General features: G+C 38.1%; 2 protein-coding genes across 3 annotated transcripts in view; both read left to right on the forward strand.

Moving 5' to 3' along the window:
- Positions 1 to 11393, forward strand: part of LOC103151121 (carboxyl-terminal PDZ ligand of neuronal nitric oxide synthase protein-like) — a 92762-nt gene extending 81369 nt beyond the window's left edge. Inside the window, exons 5-7 of the mRNA XM_016681148.1 lie at positions 3503 to 3638; positions 9442 to 9614; positions 11388 to 11393. Of these exons, the coding sequence (XP_016536634.1) occupies positions 3503 to 3638; positions 9442 to 9614; positions 11388 to 11393 (315 nt within the window). The remainder of the gene's footprint in view (positions 1 to 3502; positions 3639 to 9441; positions 9615 to 11387) is intronic.
- A 4201-nt stretch (positions 11394 to 15594) lies between these two features.
- Positions 15595 to 19945, forward strand: part of LOC103151101 (uncharacterized) — a 60016-nt gene continuing 55665 nt past the window's right edge. For both annotated transcript variants that reach the window (XM_016681150.1, XM_007570953.2), the window contains exon 1: positions 15595 to 15860. In XM_016681150.1, coding sequence (XP_016536636.1) covers positions 15734 to 15860 — 127 coding nt within the window. In that variant the 5' untranslated portion in view covers positions 15595 to 15733. The remainder of the gene's footprint in view (positions 15861 to 19945) is intronic.

Raw genomic sequence — 19945 nt, forward strand, 5'->3', positions numbered from 1 at the left:
GAGCTCCCATTGGCTTAAAAATATAACAAGAGTTGTAATATTGAGAGAGGCTGGGAAGTAAGCCAGTAAATATATCAATATGTTGCCACATTTATTTGTCAGCGTGACTCCATACAACAATCACCTTAAGACTTTCCTTCTGCTCAAGTTGATCTATATTTTAATATCTATCCTTAACCTTTCTGAAGATAAATTAAAGACCTTGACCCTTATTTTGCCGTCTAATTTTTGATTTTAAATTGAAATCTTAATGTATATTCTGTATTTGATCAAGGTTATTATTACAAAACAGTGAATGAATTAGTGTTTAATTGTTAACTGATTAGATCCTTAATACAATTATTTTTAAAAAAGTGTAATTAATTCCACATTGGATAGAGAAGGTGAATGAATCAGCTCATCATTGGTGCAGAAAAATATGGCAATGTCTTTAATCAGAGGTGAATCCCTTTCCCCTCTCCCTTTGTTTTCCCTGCCTTTGTCCTGGATTTAATTGTTCCCTTTTGTCCCCTTCTCTTTGTTTATTCCAAGACTAAACCTTGGTGGGTTTTTCAGGATAAATAATGCAACACACCTCTGACGAGGCCCTGTCCTATAGTTTGAGAGAATTCATCGCTGTGAGAATCGAGCTTGCTGCCAGCTTGATGTATAGAGTAAAGGGAGATAAAATAACAGAGATAGAGGGAAGGTACATTTATTCAGTCTCGCTGACAGAGGAAAAGTAATAGGCAGAGAGAAAAAGACATAGTGACAGATGTCCGGCATAAAAACTATTACACATCTTTTCAGCGGAGCAAAGAGACTTTGCATGTGAGTGACAAATCACTTAGTGGTTCTGTCAGCTGCCAAAACTAGACACCACTGAGAAAACCAGCCCAGGGAAGAAATGTTTAGAAAGGGGACAACTGTCTTCATCAAAAATTAACTGACTGTAAAAGATGAGTGATTCGTGAGCCAGTGTCCTTTCAACATTGACAACACTGGAAACATTCTAGCAAGGTTTCATTGGACACGTCGGGGGTAATTCAAGGTTTTGGTATATTGGTATATTAATTACACTATGTAGTGCTTTAATTGGCCAGCAAGCTGTGAAAAAAGTATTAATAATACTGTCAGCTCAGGATTTGGATTTATACCTTTGGCAGAGCAGCCTAAGCAGTTTGTAGATGTTATAATAAAGTTTTGTCACAGCAATGCAGAGCTGCATTGTCTAACAAATGTTCTGAGCTGTTGATCCTTTGCCCCATGATAAAGGGACCCATTAAAATATATTTAACCAGAGGTGGGAAGTAAAACTTTTATCACTGACTGCAATCTCTTTTTTCTGATTCCACTGTGTGCTGTCAACATAGCGCAGTAATTTAGGGACAAATGCAAAGGTCAAATCTACTCTTTCTTCCAGAGACACAGATACGCGTGTGCATACTTTTATCACAATTAAGCTTCACCGCTTTAATTCATCATTCCCTTTTCCCAAAGGAGCACATAAACCATCTGGAGCTTGCACAATGCTTCTGGCACAGCTAGAGTGTTGTAAAGGATAATGCTTTGGTTTCAAAGGTTTGCACTCTAGTTTTAGCATCTCCATCCTCAGAAAATATTTAAAATCAGTTCTAGATATAGATCTGGGTGTTGAAATATATATGTATTATCTGGTGGTGCCCACACTCCAAAAATATCATTCAAATCATATGTACTTTTAGTCTTATCATATATGAATATAGTAAGTCTTTTCCAAGCTTATTTTCTCTCTAAAACAGTCCTCAGTTCTTCATGCTGTCAGTGTGTGTGTGGTATCACTTACAGTTAATGTGTACATTACCTGTTTAAAAATGAATTTCAAAAAATAAATCAGAAATATGTTTTGGAAAAAAAATATATTTTCAGAGCTGATTAATCTCTGATCATCTTGGTCTAAACACCTTCTGGACAAATGGATATTCTGCAATTCTACCTAAACTTGCCTATATTTTGCAAGAGAGGGCATGGAGATCAAGTGCTATGACTTTATGCTGAATGTATCCTCGGCCTGAAGCTGCATCCCAAAACCTTGATGTTGGAAAAGCCAGCTTAAATTTCCACATCTGATACAGAGCCTGGGGTTGCACAGCCACGTGTGTCCTTTACACTGCATGGGGCAACATTTAAGCTTGCTTTAAAGTTAGCAGCAAACTTATGTATTTTCCTATACATTTTGCTTGACTTTTAGTTTGTGTTGAATCTGAGGATAAATGGAGTTTGTTGTCTGGGCTCAGTGCCTAAAAATAAAATAATTTCCTTTTCTTTACCGCTGTACAAGAACAAACAAGTAAAGGGAGAAACCTGATAGCAAATGGATATCATCACTTTTCTTTTTTTTTTTTTTTTACATGTCATGTGAATTTAAAGCAGGGCATCAGCTAGAAAAGTGAGACACAAGCAAACACAGCCAAATCAGTGCATCTGTGGGTAAAGAAACAACTCCATCAAAACGCACTGTGACATTTTAGAGATTAAAATGTAAACGCAAACAATCTCTCTGTGTGGAATATCATAAAGTGATATTATCTGACCTAATGATACAGAATCCACAACAGATTCCTGAACACAAGGTGATCCAGGAGGAATCAAGTGTCTGATCCTGATGGAAATGAGGCTCACTCTGCTCACTGTGTCGAGACTTGTGAAATTAAGATATTCTGCAACATAAATAGAGAAATATATCTTTCTGTATATTAAATGTTACTTTGATATTAATGAATGTTTTTTTAAAACTTTTGATTTTGTACACAGAAACCTATGCCACTGGCTTAGGGATGGTTTAGACAAAGATCTTAGTTTGCCTTAATTGGCTTTGTCCCCATCCTGTTTAGCCCGTCACACAGGGCAGCTAGTTCTTTTTGTAGACAATACCGAATCACAGTGCTTTGTACTGCTGGAACAATATGACCTGTAGCTAAAAATCGCTTGAAAACCTGACATTTTGAAAAACCTTTTAGGAGATATGGAACCAGAAATTGGCCAAGATGAATGACAAATGTTTGGCTGCTTCTCTTCATTCTTTTTTCATGGCTAGACTGTGAAATGAAAGTATGTTCTTTACGCCGCTTCAAAAGTTTAAGTATTTATAAGAAGGACCATGTGAGTAACTGGCTGTATTTAAAGGCATGGTCTCATGCAGTTGATCAGCAAAAAAAAACAAAAAAAAAACTGTAGTCTCCATTTAAAGAATTTCTGCAACACTAGTATGGAACCAAATATATGCAAATGCAGACAGCATATAAATGAATAATCTGCTTCTTTGACTAACAGCCTTTATCATTAAGAGTGTTGATCAAACCACAGTTTTTAGATCCATCGGTGCTACCAGAAAAGCAATAAACGTCTCTCTGTTTATTGCTCAGTTTGAGTTCCTACATGCATCAAAGCACAGTCTTTAAAATTAAGCAGGTTTGTTTTTTCTGTTGTGAAAGTCCCAACTTATTTTCTTTTTGTTTTTTCTTCTTTCTCATTCCCCAACCAGAGTCAGGCCATGCGCATCGTCCGGACAGTTGGCCAGGCGTTTGAGGTTTGTCATAAACTGAGTCTACAGCATACACAGCAAAATGCAGATGGAAAGGCGGACTGCAACGGTGAAAAAAATGGTGGCGATTCCTCTGGTACAAACACACAACACACACATTCAAAGGTCAATTTGCATCACTTGCACAGCTACTCATTGTGTTTTTTAATGCTGCTTTGACTTTTTTATTACCTGCTTCAAGGTATAAAGAAGCGGTGATACTGCCTGTTCAGTTGTTTCTCATAAAAAATAAAGGAGGTACAAAAGAGCTACAGAGTTCAGGGTTAGTGCTGCTTTAATCAAAGTTGTTGAAAGGCGTACATGCAATTGCAGAAGCACCTTGAAGTAAAGTCATGGTAAGAATGAGAGACATCTCATGTTTCTCAAGTCTGTCATACAAAGACTAGTATGTTGTCATTTTCTCCAAACCTAGTAAACATTTGTTATAAAAATTAAAGCCTGACATTTTAGACTGTAACATGAGTAAATTACATCTAATCTAGTGTTAACAGCATTCTAAGACAGAAATGGTAAATGTCATTGTTGCACCTTAACCTTGAGGAGGAAACAAGCTGGCTGAGGTCATCAGCTCATTTGGGATATGAGCCGGTCAGAAGCTCTGGCACCAGCTAGTCTATTTATCCGTACCATTCATCACTTCCGATAAGAACTTCTGACCCTGAGCACCCTGCCTCGGTATAAAGTGGCTCTGTTTCTATCATGTCTTTTCCTCTTCATCAAAGGTCTGACAGTGCAAGAGATGCTGCCCTAAAAACATAGACATTTTCAGGAGGAAGGGAGTTTCTTCTCTCATTGTAGTATAAAAACTCAGGCTAACCTTTCTTTTTCGTGGGTGACTGGTATTAATTGTCCCTCACAGGAGCACAACTTAAACTGACTTACAGTTTGCAAAAAAATACTACAGTATATAGCATGAAACTATCAAGATTCTATGTCTATAGTTTGTATATAGACAGTGTGTAACACTGTGTGACACGGCCACAGCGTAAGCAGAGAACTTTTCAGTCAGACCACTTGACTCATAAAAAACAATCAAATCGAACGCTCATTATCACATTTTTCTACTTTCGTTTTTTGCACAAAATCAGTCAAAGGTTTGCTGTCCCATCTTTCATTTCAGTTTAAACAGCAAAAAATGGAAAAGCAAGTGCTTTTTTTTGTTTGTTTCAAACGGAAAAACGAACTGCCTGAATATACACGGACCCATTTGCTTGCAACAGTATACAGTTAATTTTCTGCACAATTCAGATTTTTTTTTCTAAACTCCACACCAACTTTTTCATTTATTTCCAGAGTGAAAGTAACTCATCTAAAATCAGTCTTACTTTTATGCTGCAGTTGCATCAAATAATCCAAGATTCAAAGGTGAAGTGTATTTCTCAGAGTAATATTTCAGAGGGTCTGCTTTTTGAATTAGCTTTCTGAAGATGTTGAAACAAGCCTACCTGCTCTAGTCAGTGATCAGAGGCAGCTCAGTCTGGATAAACAGAGATTGGTTTTGACGGAAGAGTCAAACTAACAGCTTGTCTGAGGGGGGAGCAGTTCAATAATGTATGTATGCCTCTTTAAAACAATTCAAATTTCAAAATCTTTCACAGTTTCCAATGCAGTTTCCTAAGTCTACGCCACAAAAACTTTTTTCAGTAGACATTTACTTACATAGAAGTCTGTGTGTATTTACCCTAGAGACCATGTTAGTCTGCTCTACCTCGACGTCTAATGATTCCAAAGACCCACACTTCCCCTCTTCCTTTTTAAGGCTCTAGTTCTAGTCGGTGTTCTTGTCTGGTCTTGGCTTGCAAAAACAATGTTCAGAACACTTTGAGTATATTAACCAGGAGTTATTGTACTCTCTCAGCAGTTCTTTGTAATGTGACTATTACACAAACTGATATTGTAATGATGATGAGGAGGATAACGATGATGACATATCCATGATATGTTATGGAGCCACTATATGGTTGTATTGTGTTTGATTAAACTGATTTTTAATAAATTTAGACTAAATTTGTATAGCAAAAACGGATTGGATGCACTTATGTTGTAAAGTTGATGAGATGAAATTAGTTGTGGATTTGTGCTGGAAAAGTAAACTGAATTTAGTTACTTAAATTATCATGACTAATTTTAGCACTTTGCTATTTGCTTAGAGGCAGGAACCAGCAACTCATCATTTTCCAGTGTATTCTTCATCTCCACAGCTAAGCAGGTTTGCCATTCTGGCCTGCCTCTGGTGGTCATGTGACATATTTTTAAATCTGAAAAGAAGTTGTCTTTTGTTTGGCCAGATATGTCTCAGTGCTTTACTAGCTTCTTGATTTCTTCAGAACACCAACTCATTTGTTTGACTAATGATTGTGTACCCCCATGTTGCTATCAGCCCAGAGAAAACAATATGCATTATAATCTGGATCCAAATGCTTTGATGCTGACATAGAAGTATCTAATCGCGACATACAGAGGAGGGTAACACTGGGGTCAATGTTACAAATTATTTTACTGTACAATAATACTGATGGGCTGAGTTCTCCTTATCTGCTGCTGACTTCCTGGACATGACGGGCTTTCCCTGGAGCCCCGCGGCATGCGGCTCTGAATGAGTTCTGAGAGAACGGACATGGAGATTTAGCAGAAGAAAAAGTCCACAAACTCTTTAACCGCAGCCGTTCCAGTTATTATAGAGCAGAGTCCCAATGTGTTATCTTCAGAACCCCAAACCCGCCGGAGGGAAGCTCATATTTCACATGCTGATGAGCCCAGAGATCACCCACTGGTTTTGATTGTACATCCACACAGATGTAAGAGGACCCCACATGCATACAGAGAGAGTCCTTTTACATATGCTCTCTCTCACACTGGCGGACTGGTTGCGTGAAATAGCACAAGAGCCGTCGTGCACAGCTAGTGAGCTTATCTGGAGAACTAATTATCTCAGCAATAAAAGGAGAGGGGATAGAAAAGTGGAAGATGGCGGATTAGAGAATTTAAAAAAAGGGGAGCGAGCAGAAGAGGAAGACGAAATGCATTTTGCAAGGAACTGGGCCTGGGTAAAAAGAGAAGAAATGTAAAAGTTGATTAAAGAGAAGAGGGGATGGAAAACTGGGTTGAGCAGCAGGGAGCGGTGGAGAAAGTAGATTAAATTTCATTGTCAGAGGAAGCATTCGAGAACAATAGCACAGACAGAATCCCGGCTAACAATACAATCTTATTTAACTTTTCAAAGAAAAGAACACAAAATTGGAAATGCTAAACATTGCCATCAGTATTAATGAAAATTTATGTCCTATTTTTTATGATACTTGACATTGTAATTTTTGCTTTGAGAACAAGACATTTAATTAAAGTCTTAAAACTCAATTATGAGAATGAAGAAAGACAATATATTAGCTCTACGACAAGAATGTGATATTACACCCCACTTAAGTAGTTCTAAGCCAAAAGTCATTTTGTAGTGTTAACTTTTTTCTTTATTACTGTACACTCCATTCTTTTTTCTTTTCTTTTTTTCTTTTCACTAAGGCAGTCCCATTTCTTAACTTGTGCTGGAACTGGATTCAATTCTTAACTGGTTGTTTAAAAGAACAAGTTTGGTTTTCTCCAACTAGAGGGCCAGCTTACTGGCTTGTCCTTACAGCACTATAAATAATATGAATGTGTGACTTCCCATCTACTCCTAATTATTTAATCCTAAAATAAATTGTTCTTAAATCCTGTAGAGAATCAAGGTGTTTATACGCTTGTGTCATGTTAAAGTCCCAACTACGCTGTGGAAAGAGTACTACACTCCACTAGATGCATATTTAAAATATATATTTGCATTTATGTAAATTACCTTTCCTTTCGCACATTACCATCTTCAGCTTTCAATTGAGTTGGGATAGAAAAGGTCACAGGACAATGTGGGGCAGTTGTGGGGAAAGTGCACAAAATTGCCTACATTATTGTTCAATTCCATGCAATTCATTCACAGATAACAAATGTTGCTTGTAACAACTGTAAAAGACAAACAAATCCAATTCATATATTGTCAGTTCAATACAGTAATATGGACAGATTCTAAGTCAAATACATATATTCCGATTTGGTCATAGTTATTAGACAAAGGAGTCAAATTTAGTTCATTGGTTGAAGTTTTGACTTTGCAGCAATTCCTCCTCCTGAGCATTTATGCAGGGCCAGTGGAGAGTGGAGAGTCAAATAACAATTCTGTATTACTTTATGAAGTATCAACACTCATATCTGTATTAACTTTTCGTCAGCGAGCTTTGAATAAATAACTATTTCTCCAACACCTAAAATAAGCTCTTCTGTCAATGTAATGAATGTGTTGGTGGACTAGAGGCAAAATTGAGCCGGAAAATTCAGACAACAGCAGGCAATCATGTCAGCAACAGATAGCACAGAGACAGGCAGCAGAGCGCAACACTGATAGCAGGGTTGATGAAAAAAGAGTGGGGGTCAGGGTGGGATAATGGAGAAATAGAAGAGCGTAGCTGGGAGCAGGTTATCAAGAATGAAATGATTTTGAGGGAAGTCTGTAGCTGCTTGTCAAATTGTTGGAAATTAGGTTTAAGTAGAGGGGGAGGACTGAAGTGGTCATTTTAAAAAGGAAGTAGAGGATCAGTGGGAAAGGAGGAGGGTGAAAATAGTGGATGGTTATTGTAGCTGGAGGGAAAGACATAACAGTGGATCGGAGAGCTAAACACAAACTCCACTACATGATCAAGTTTAAGCTATTTAAAAAATAACTTGCACTGTATTTGCCTGGATTATTGAAAAGAAGGAAACTAAACGAATCAGACATTTTCTGAAAACAGTGTTGCTGCTGATAAAGCCGCTTCTCACTCCAAATCACCCACTTTTTTTTGCTTTGATGAAACTATGTGAGAGTTTAAAAAAATTTAAAAAAAATAAAAAAATGTCAGTGTGCCATGACAGACCCACCTAGAAAGGTGTTTGCTGAAGTTAGGATCAGGAACATCAAGCTGGGTTGACATCTATGCTCTTGGGATGATCTCCATTATTGAAATTAAAATATTTTTTTTTTAGAAATCATTTATTTCAGTACATTTTGATATTTTATTTGTTACTAGAGTTAAATCATTAGTTTTCACACTACAAAATTAATGTCATGTTCATTGAGGTTGTTTGTGGTTTATTGACTCATGCACAATATTTCCTCTTCAACCATTGATTGTTAGTGTTGCTTTTATTTTGGGAGTCAGAAGCAGGCATGTTTTGAAGTAATGGACCTAAAGCTCAGTTTGAGAGACAACTGCAAATCAAACAGCAAATAGACTAACAAATACATCATAGGTTTATGAAATTATTGTTTTTTTTATGGTTTTGTAAGATGGAACTTTGAAAGCACAAGGTGCTAATTTTGCTAATTTTAATTTTGGGTACGTCTCACTGAACTTAACAAATTCTCCAATGTATTGTTTGAAAGAGGACTATTGTATCATTGTGGTAAAGCTGCCTAAAACAGAATAACTTTTACAGTACAAAGTACAATCCAGCTTCAGTCTTTGCAACCAGTCAAGGATCAAAAAATATGAGTAGTATTCTCAGTTGTGGAAACAAATGAAAGGAGACATAAAGAATCTGGATTGTTGTCATTTAAAACATTGCTTATGGAGATTTACATTGATGTGGTGGGATGAGTGTACGCAGCAGTTTCTAAGATACTCCAATTCTGGAAAACTTTTGTTAGACTCTTCACTTTCAGTATGTGTTTGTTCCAGTATCAATGATGTTTCTTACTAGCATTTATGTGTGTGTACCCATGTGTGCGTGTGTTTACATGCTCATGCCTCCATGTGTGTGTGTAGGCGTGCGTGCTTATCCACCTGTATGTGTGTGTACTTTCCTCGGCCCAGCTCGCGAGCTAACAGGTGCAGAGAAGGCTCCAGCGAGCGTCGCGGAGGAAACGGACATTGATGCCGAAGACGTGGTCCAGGTGCCGACGGCCGAGGACCTGAACCTCAACAGAGGAGTGACAGATCTCGATGCCACTGCCAAGACACCTGACTTAACCCAGTCAGAAAATAAGGTAAATCACACCTGCAGATGTTCAATTGGGGATAATGTGCCTCAGGGCAGATGCAGTTGCCACAAAATCACACAGTGTGTTTACATAGGGAGTCAGTTTTTTGATAAAAAGAAACTTAAAGTTGTAAAAGTTGTTTAAAAAAAAAGAGATAATTTTCTATAATTTTATTATACAGATATTTTATGCATGTCCAGATTACAAGTAGATGTTGTTAAAGTTTTTTTCAAATGCCACACATGATACTGAAAATGGCATAGTTTCAGAAGTTGAAACCTTGACAAAAAACAGTATTTTTTGCCAAGGTTTCACCCTTTTATCTGCTGTTATGATATAAAGTTGAGGAAATTGAAAGAAGACTTATTCTTGTGGGCAAAAAGCTCAAGCTCTGCCTCCTCTGGCCATGAAGGTCTGGATTTTTGGCAGATGGACTCTGGCACATTTTCTAAGGGAACAACTGAACTCTGTTCCTTAAACTAACAAATTAATTTTCCTTCAATTGTGTCACAATCTAAACAGAAATAAACACGCTTTTCAAAAGCATAAGGCTTTTCGCAAGGAAATGGTGTTACCAAAAAAATGCAAAATTATTTACTGAATGCTAAGTTATTTGCTTATCATACTAGGATCTAAGGAGAACTGGTTTTACAATTGATATATCAGATTAGATACATTGTACAAAAGCCCTAAGCACAACCATATTTTTAGGCAATGCCCGAAAGCCAAGAAAATATCCACCACAAATAAACTCAGCAAGTTCTGCAATAAAAACAGTTTAAAAAGTCCAGCCAGAAACCTGTTAATGTCTACACAAAGTATTGGCTTGAGAGACAACATGCTATGGGATGTTTAACCAAATATTAGTGCGGGTGTATGTCACAGCTGCAGGCATCCGTTTTAATGAGGCTTTCCAGCCTTGCATCACCAAATGCAATGCAAAGCTTAGGATGCAGTGGCGCAAAGCATCACTGCACTTGAGGGCATTGAAGGCATGTTTTCTAGAGTGATGAATCATGTCTCACTGCCTGACAATTCTTGATTTAGCTGTTGGCAGGATAACAGGATTTCATGACAGCATTTTGTCAAGTTAAAAGTTTGGTGCAGAGGGGATGCAGCTCAGGATTCTGGCTAAGTCCTGCAATTGCAGAAAGAGCAAACTTGTAAATGTGCTGTTCTTAACTCCATGGAAACAATCAGGGGATGGACACTCCTTGTTACATTATGAACGCACATGAGAGAAAGGTCCATAAAGATACAAATGACTGATTTTTGGTGTAGAAAAACCTGACTTACCTGGACAGAGTACTGAATTCAGCTTGATAGAACATGTTTGGAATAAATTAGAATGGAAAATGTGAGCCAAGCTGTTTCGTTCATTCTTGCAAATCTACTTTTACAAGAAATAATCAACATTGGGAGATGCCTTCCCAGAAGAACTGAAGCATTAACATTTGGATATAACCCGAGCTCATACGTTAACAAAAATGAAAGAATGCTTATGACAATATTGCACATTTCTGAAAACCCAGGAGAAAACAACATTTACTCCAACAGGAGAAACCCATAAGTGAATTTCAAAGAAGACACAGCCCATTACTTCTCAGCAGCACAGCAACCCACTTTAAGTATTTTGGATGAGCAGTTTTTATGAAATGGGAAAGAAACTTAATCTGCAGATTCCTACGCTGATTGGTGATAAGACGATACATGCCTGTAATAAACCACAGTTTAATCCAGTTAAAGCCATGTCTGTGTATGCGTGTGGCACGTCTGCAGAAATAGCTCTCGCTTTTCAGCGGCTATCTGCAGCGTGTTGGCATCTAAGCCAAGAAAAGTAATCCAGTGTGTGTGTTTGTATTTGTGTGGCCGCGTGGTGTAAGAGATTTGATACAGCTCCGTCAGACTGTCTGCTCTCAGACCTTTGGGAGCTCTTCACAGGCTTCTATTTAAAACTAGGAAAATGTGTTGTGCACTGTCAGGTGGTTTATAAACACAACTGTGTGGTTTCAGTTGGCAAAGCAGCATAGTAACTTTTGTTTACTTGGTTTGTTTACTACTGTAGTTCAGCAGTAGGGATTTGTGTTTTTGATCAAGGTGGGAGTGGGAGGACAGCAATGCGTGATGAATATATTATGCTACTCTATGCCTTGAGAATTTTGCACCAGTTCACTATAAGAGGACTGTCTGTGCTTCATTTGTTTTCCTGACTTTAGCTGGAAAAAAATAAATTTGGGAAATTGGTGTTTGTGTCATTGCAGGTTTTTTTTTTAATCCTAAAATATTTATTTTAAATATAAATCATCAAAATATATTGACAAAAATACAAATATGCAAATAAGAAAAGTGATTTTGCAGGCTGAGCATGTTAATTTCATGACCTAATTGATCTGTGTGCAGATGATCACCTTTCAGCTATACAAGATAGCCAGAGCTAAAATGAAATAGTTTAAATGAAAGCCAAAGCTCATACCTAAGCCCAGTTGAGAATCACTGTGACTGAGTTTAAGGTCATTTGCAAAGAAGTGGCAAAACTGTCAGCCTCCAGATGTGCTGAGCTGGTTGGACTTGCCCCATATTTGCTGCTGTAATTGCAGTGAAAGCTTTTTCTGCAAAGCATTGACAGATATCGGTAACTGACTTTGTGATATTTATTGTTCTCCTTGTGTTTTTATGTTTCTGCTGTACAGTACTTTGGCTGGCCATGTCTTGTTCTTAAAGGGCTATGTAAATACAGTATGGTAATGTATTGATTCAGGGGAGCTGTTAAGTTTTAAGTCGGGTTATTTTTATTCCACTTCATGCTATGCACTAGGTATGGCAAGTAGTACATTAATATTCTCTGTGGAATATTAATGAATAACAGAAGAAAATGTAAATAAAAGTTTCAGGTGATATGAATACTTTTATGTACTACTGTACATGTTTTTTTTCTAAATGGAAGGGTTTCGGAAGAAAAAATCAGAACCTAATTTGAATCCCAACTCACTCTCAACACGAATCTCTTCAGCTGTTTATCAACCTCTGATAATAACTCTACTGTAATGAGACTTTTGTCCTTATAGCTCTTGATTAAAAGCAACGTGCCGTGAAATCTCTAAAATGAGCCCTCTGCACTGACCTGCACTCTCAGGTCACCACTGGAGTCACGTGTCTGTATGTGATGCTTTGTCTTGCGCCTGTACATGCACCATATGTAGGGTTTCAGATTTATTTTCTTTAATACATTGTCACCTTGACCGATTAAATAGAAATAAGCCAGGGCAAGTGGAGAAATGTATTTGTGAATAAGACGTGGGTGCTTGCACGTATGCTGTGCCTTTGCATTAGCAGCCATTTGTATGCGTTTTCAGCTGTGAGGAGAGGGATTCGATTCACTGCAGGGGCTCTGTGGAAGCTCATGAAAGGGAAAGCAGCCTGCGAGTGTTAAAGTTCATTCTCTTCCTGTCAGCTCCCATTAGACTGACAAATCCCTCAGCGGCCCACGTTCAAACAGTCCCAGGGGACTTGGAGAGCGCACATCAGTCCTACCTTTCACGTCCTGTCCATAGATTGAGTCAAGGTGTTTTTTTTATTTTTTCCCGATGTGATCACCTTTGGGATCAGGAACAGTATGACTTCAAGACAAATTGGAAAGCCAAAAGTCAAAGATTAGAGATAGTTTACACATTACACCTTTTTATTCTGCCAAGAGACACATGCTTATTGATTACTTTAATAAGTGAGCACTGTGCAGACACAAAAAAAACCCCACCACATTACACAAAATGTTAACCTAATTTTGAAGCAGAAACAATTTTGTAATCCCTGACATGTTACCAACAAAATAAAACAACATAATCGTTTCTGGTCAAATCCCACATTGCCACTAGTCTCTATAACTGTGCCCTATCTCTCCACCTTACAATTTAAATGACTGTCCACATTTTGGGGGGATTAAGGTAAGGGTCAAGTAGGTCAAATACCTGCGACCCCCACCTTTAACTCCTTCAGAGTAGCTGGGAGCAATTAGCATACACCTGGTGGAGCTGCGCATCTGTTGAGCTCATTATACGAGCTACTTCTCAGTGCAACACTTTAACAAAACATTGTTAAAGGGTTAATAGATGTGCAATGATTTTATGAAGGCCTACTGTTGGGAAGAGCAGGACTTTTTGACAGAGGCCCAATTTCAAGGCATTAGATTGGGAAGTCAAATTTCTTGTAAGTCACATTTGACATAACAACTGAAGGTAACATTGTTGATTGTACTATACAATGATTTTACGGGGCTGGAAAACGCATAAAACTGCCCCTTTAAATTGAAAATCACTCACACTTGATACACATTTGGTTTATCAAGAGAGTGTCCTGCTTTTAAGGTGAATACTGTTACTTCTGCCATGATGTCTCACAAATAAGGACCAAGTGGTCACCCAGGATCTTGGGATACCTTTAGGGAATAGCAATGTACCTTGAATGAAAGCGGCTGTTTGCCTTCAGTGTGACTGAGAAAACAGAAGGCAAGTGTTCTTGCATTTAAAGTGAGACTGTACAACAAAAGCCTTTGCAAGGTTTTGCCTCTGGCCCATTTTAAGCTTCTGTCAGGCAGGTGTAAGCTCTCTGATCTACGAGTGTAGTGCTACAGGCTGGCAGCCCCCGACTCACAGCACCCTTTCCTCGTCTTTTCCTCCCATCCCATCATTAGTGTGCCTTGATGGATTTAGACCTACCATCAGCAAGATTAATGAACAAGCGTTCCCCTGCAAAAGCTCGTAAACCTCTGTCAGCGTTTGATTTGACCGGTTTTAATACTTGTTGGAAAGTCAGAGGTTTTAGGTGATAGTACAGATTAATATAACCACTTTAAATTAATGCAGTCATCTTGGTGCTGTGGTGAACATTGCTGAAAAATGCAACTTTGCTTTGGCTTTGGCATCTTTTTAAATACACAGAGGCCAGGTACTACGGCCTGGGGGCACACCCAGGTTACGCTGTAAAGATCGTGCTTCAGGGCAGGTTTGGAAACGTATCAAAGTCCCTGTAAATGGCTGGAGGAGTTGGCTGAGGAGATAGAGATGTGAAATTCTCAGGTTGCATGGATTGAAGAGGCACTTGAGATATGAGTTAAAAAAAAAAGCATTTCCCTTGTTTATTTACAAATATACAAATATAAAATCTCAATCCCAGAAATCCATCATTTTAACAGTGGTGTCCAAGCCATTTGATGGACAGAAGTGTTTACTGATAAAGTCTCCCTCAGATGCTCTGCCCTTTTATTTCGGAGCAAAAGCTGCATTTACTCCTCATTCCTAAACTCAGAAAGATGTGTGTCCTCCCCACCCCCTTCAGTCTTGTCAGACAAAGACTTATCTTTTCAATACTCAAGCAGCTAATAAAAAAAGCAGCCCCTCAGCTCCTAAGACTACAAACTCAGTGGGGTTTTATGAAACTGTCTTTTGAGCCTTTTTTATTGCTGGCACCAGCACCTTAGGAAGTTTGTTCTGATACCCTTTTAATTTGTAGACTTTATTTCTAGGTGTGTGTATGTGGATGCATGTGCATGTTTGTGTTTGCAGACTTGTAAAGGTGTTGTAAAACCAAAGCCTGCCCACTCCCAAAGACTCACAAGGTCAGGTGACAAATACTCATCTGTTGTACAAAGTTCTGCATTCCTCATCCTTGAAGGGTTTGTAGTCCATGAACACTTTATACAGTACCTAGAAATTTGCTCATATGCCTGTTTCATTTCATCCCAGTAAGGCTGACCTGTCTTAGCCTTTCCCTTTGTGGATGTTCTTATGTTAACACTTAACAAAAGTGAAAGAATGTTATCTTGTGAATTTTGATACATGAAGAGTTTTTTTTTTCTCCTTAACACTTTTTACTTCTGATTTGTAGCCAAAAGAGCAAACCGTCACAGTGTGTATTGGTTATCATTCAAGTATAGAGACACTTCTGTTTATCACAAACACTAATANAGAAAAGCAATAAACGTCTCTCTGTTTATTGCTCAGTTTGAGTTCCTACATGCATCAAAGCACAGTCTTTAAAATTAAGCAGGTTTGTTTTTTTCTGTTGTGAAAGTCCCAACTTATTTTCTTTTTGTTTTTTCTTCTTTCTCATTCCCCAACCAGAGTCAGGCCATGCGCATCGTCCGGACAGTTGGCCAGGCGTTTGAGGTTTGTCATAAACTGAGTCTACAGCATACACAGCAAAATGCAGATGGAAAGGCGGACTGCAACGGTGAAAAAAATGGTGGCGATTCCTCTGGTACAAACACACAACACACACAACACACACATTCAAAGGTCAATTTGCATCACTTGCACAGCTACTCATTGTGTTTTTTAATGCTGCTTTGACTTTTTTATTACCTGCTTCAAGGTATAAAGAAGCGGTGATTCTGCCTGTTCAGTTGTTTCTCATAAAAAATAAAGGAGGTACAAAAGAGCTACAGAGTTCAGGGTTAGTGCTGCTTTAATCAAAGTTGTTGAAAGGCGTACATGCAATTGCAGAAGCACCTTGAAGTAAAGTCATGGTAAGAATGAGAGACATCTCATGTTTCTCAAGTCTGTCATACAAAGACTGGTATGTTGTCATTTTCTCCAAACCTAGTAAACATTTGTTATAAAAATTAAAGCCTGACATTTTAGACTGTAACATGAGTAAATTACATCTAATCTAGTGTTAACAGCATTCTAAGAAAGAAATGGTAAATGTCATTGTTGCACCTTAACCTTGAGGAGGAAACAAGCTGGCTGAGGTCATCAGCTCATTTGGGATATGAGCCGGTCAGAAGCTCTGGCACCAGCTAGTCTGTTTATCCGTACCATTCATCACTTCCGATAAGAACTTCTGACCCTGAGCACCCTGCCTCGGTATAAAGTGGCTCTGTTTCTATCATGTCTTTTCCTCTTCATCAAAGGTCTGACAGTGCAAGAGATGCTGCCCTAAAAACATAGACATTTTCAGGAGGAAGGAAGTTTCTTCTCTCATTGTAGTATAAAAACTCAGGCTAACCTTTCTTTGTCGTGGGTGACTGGTATTAATTGTCCCTCACAGGAGCACAACTTAAACTGACTTACAGTTTGCAAAAAAATACTACAGTATATAGCATGAAACTATCAAGATTCTATGTCTATAGTTTGTATATAGACAGTGTGTAACACTGTGTGACACGGCCACAGCGTAAGCAGAGAACTTTTCAGTCAGACCACTTGACTCATAAAAAACAATCAAAATCGAACGCTCATTATCACATTTTTCTACTTTCGTTTTTTGCACAAAATCAGTCAAAGGTTTGCTGTCCCATTTTTCATTTCTGTTTAAACAGCAAAAAACGGAAAAGCAAGTGCTTTTTTTGTTTGTTTCAAACGGAAAAACGAACTGCCTGAATATACATGGACCCATTTGCTTGCAACAGTATACAGTTAATTCTCTGCACAATTCAGATTTTTTTTCTAAACTCCACACCAACTTTTTCATTTATTTCCAGAGTGAAAGTAACTCATCTAAAATCAGTCTTACTTTTATGCTGCAGTTGCATCAAATAATCCAAGATTCAAAGGTGAAGTGTATTTCTCAGAGTAATATTTCAGAGGGTCTGCTTTTTGAATTAGCTTTCTGAAGATGTTGAAACAAGCCTACCTGCACTAGTCAGTGATCAGAGGCAGCTCAGTCTGGATAAACAGAGATTGGTTTTGACGGAAGAGTCAAACTAACAGCTTGTCTGAGGGGGGAGCAGTTCAATAATGTATGTATGCCTCTTTAAAACAATTCAAATTTCAAAATCTTTCACAGTTTCCAATGCAGTTTCCTAAGTCTACGCCACAAAAACTTTTTTCAGTAGACATTTACTTACATAGAAGTCTGTGTGTATTTACCCTAGAGACCATGTTAGTCTGCTCTACCTCGACGTCTAATGATTCCAAAGACCCACACTTCCCCTCTTCCTTTTTAAGGCTCTAGTTCTAGTCGGTGTTCTTGTCTGGTCTTGGCTTGCAAAAACAATGTTCAGAACACTTTGAGTATATTAACCAGGAGTTATTGTACTCTCTCAGCAGTTCTTTGTAATGTGACTATTACACAAACTGATATTGTAATGATGATGAGGAGGATAACGATGATGACATATCCATGATATGTTATGGAGCCACTATATGGTTGTATTGTGTTTGATTAAACTGATTTTTAATAAATTTAGACTAAATTTGTATAGCAAAAACGGATTGGATGCACTTATGTTGTAAAGTTGATGAGATGAAATTAGTTGTGGATTTGTGCTGGAAAAGTAAACTGAATTTAGTTACTTAAATTATCATGACTAATTTTAGCACTTTGCTATTTGCTTAGAGGCAGGAACCAGCAACTCATCATTTTCCAGTGTATTCTTCATCTCCACAGCTAAGCAGGTTTGCCATTCTGGCCTGCCTCTGGTGGTCATGTGACATATTTTTAAATCTGAAAAGAAGTTGTCTTTTGTTTGGCCAGATATGTCTCAGTGCTTTACTAGCTTCTTGATTTCTTCAGAACACCAACTCATTTGTTTGACTAATGATTGTGTACCCCCATGTTGCTATCAGCCCAGAGAAAACAATATGCATTATAATCTGGATCCAAATGCTTTGATGCTGACATAGAAGTATCTAATCGCGACATACAGAGGAGGGTAACACTGGGGTCAATGTTACAAATTATTTTACTGTACAATAATACTGATGGGCTGAGTTCTCCTTATCTGCTGCTGACTTCCTGGACATGACGGGCTTTCCCTGGAGCCCCGCGGCATGCGGCTCTGAATGAGTTCTGAGAGAACGGACATGGAGATTTAGCAGAAGAAAAAGTCCACAAACTCTTTAACCGCAGCCGTTCCAGTTATTATAGAGCAGAGTCCCAATGTGTTATCTTCAGAACCCCAAACCCGCCGGAGGGAAGCTCATATTTCACATGCTGATGAGCCCAGAGATCACCCACTGGTTTTGATTGTACATCCACACAGATGTAAGAGGACCCCACATGCATACAGAGAGAGTCCTTTTACATATGCTCTCTCTCACACTGGCGGACTGGTTGCGTGAAATAGCACAAGAGCCGTCGTGCACAGCTAGTGAGCTTATCTGGAGAACTAATTATCTCAGCAATAAAAGGAGAGGGGATAGAAAAGTGGAAGATGGCGGATTAGAGAATTTAAAAAAAGGGGAGCGAGCAGAAGAGGAAGACGAAATGCATTTTGCAAGGAACTGGGCCTGGGTAAAAAGAGAAGAAATGTAAAAGTTGATTAAAGAGAAGAGGGGATGGAAAACTGGGTTGAGCAGCAGGGAGCGGTGGAGAAAGTAGATTAAATTTCATTGTCAGAGGAAGCATTCGAGAACAATAGCACAGACAGAATCCCGGCTAACAATACAATCTTATTTAACTTTTCAAAGAAAAGAACACAAAATTGGAAATGCTAAACATTGCCATCAGTATTAATGAAAATTTATGTCCTATTTTTTATGATACTTGACATTGTAATTTTTGCTTTGAGAACAAGACATTTAATTAAAGTCTTAAAACTCAATTATGAGAATGAAGAAAGACAATATATTAGCTCTACGACAAGAATGTGATATTACACCCCACTTAAGTAGTTCTAAGCCAAAAGTCATTTTGTAGTGTTAACTTTTTTCTTTATTACTGTACACTCCATTCTTTTTTCTTTTCTTTTTTTCTTTTCACTAAGGCAGTCCCATTTCTTAACTTGTGCTGGAACTGGATTCAATTCTTAACTGGTTGTTTAAAAGAACAAGTTTGGTTTTCTCCAACTAGAGGGCCAGCTTACTGGCTTGTCCTTACAGCACTATAAATAATATGAATGTGTGACTTCCCATCTACTCCTAATTATTTAATCCTAAAATAAATTGTTCTTAAATCCTGTAGAGAATCAAGGTGTTTATACGCTTGTGTCATGTTAAAGTCCCAACTACGCTGTGGAAAGAGTACTACACTCCACTAGATGCATATTTAAAATATATATTTGCATTTATGTAAATTACCTTTCCTTTCGCACATTACCATCTTCAGCTTTCAATTGAGTTGGGATAGAAAAGGTCACAGGACAATGTGGGGCAGTTGTGGGGAAAGTGCACAAAATTGCCTACATTATTGTTCAATTCCATGCAATTCATTCACAGATAACAAATGTTGCTTGTAACAACTGTAAAAGACAAACAAATCCAATTCATATATTGTCAGTTCAATACAGTAATATGGACAGATTCTAAGTCAAATACATATATTCCGATTTGGTCATAGTTATTAGACAAAGGAGTCAAATTTAGTTCATTGGTTGAAGTTTTGACTTTGCAGCAATTCCT

The sequence above is a fragment of the Poecilia formosa genome, unplaced genomic scaffold, assembly GCF_000485575.1.
Source record: "Poecilia formosa unplaced genomic scaffold, Poecilia_formosa-5.1.2 Scaffold271, whole genome shotgun sequence".
Classification (NCBI taxonomy): Eukaryota; Metazoa; Chordata; class Actinopteri; order Cyprinodontiformes; family Poeciliidae; genus Poecilia; species Poecilia formosa.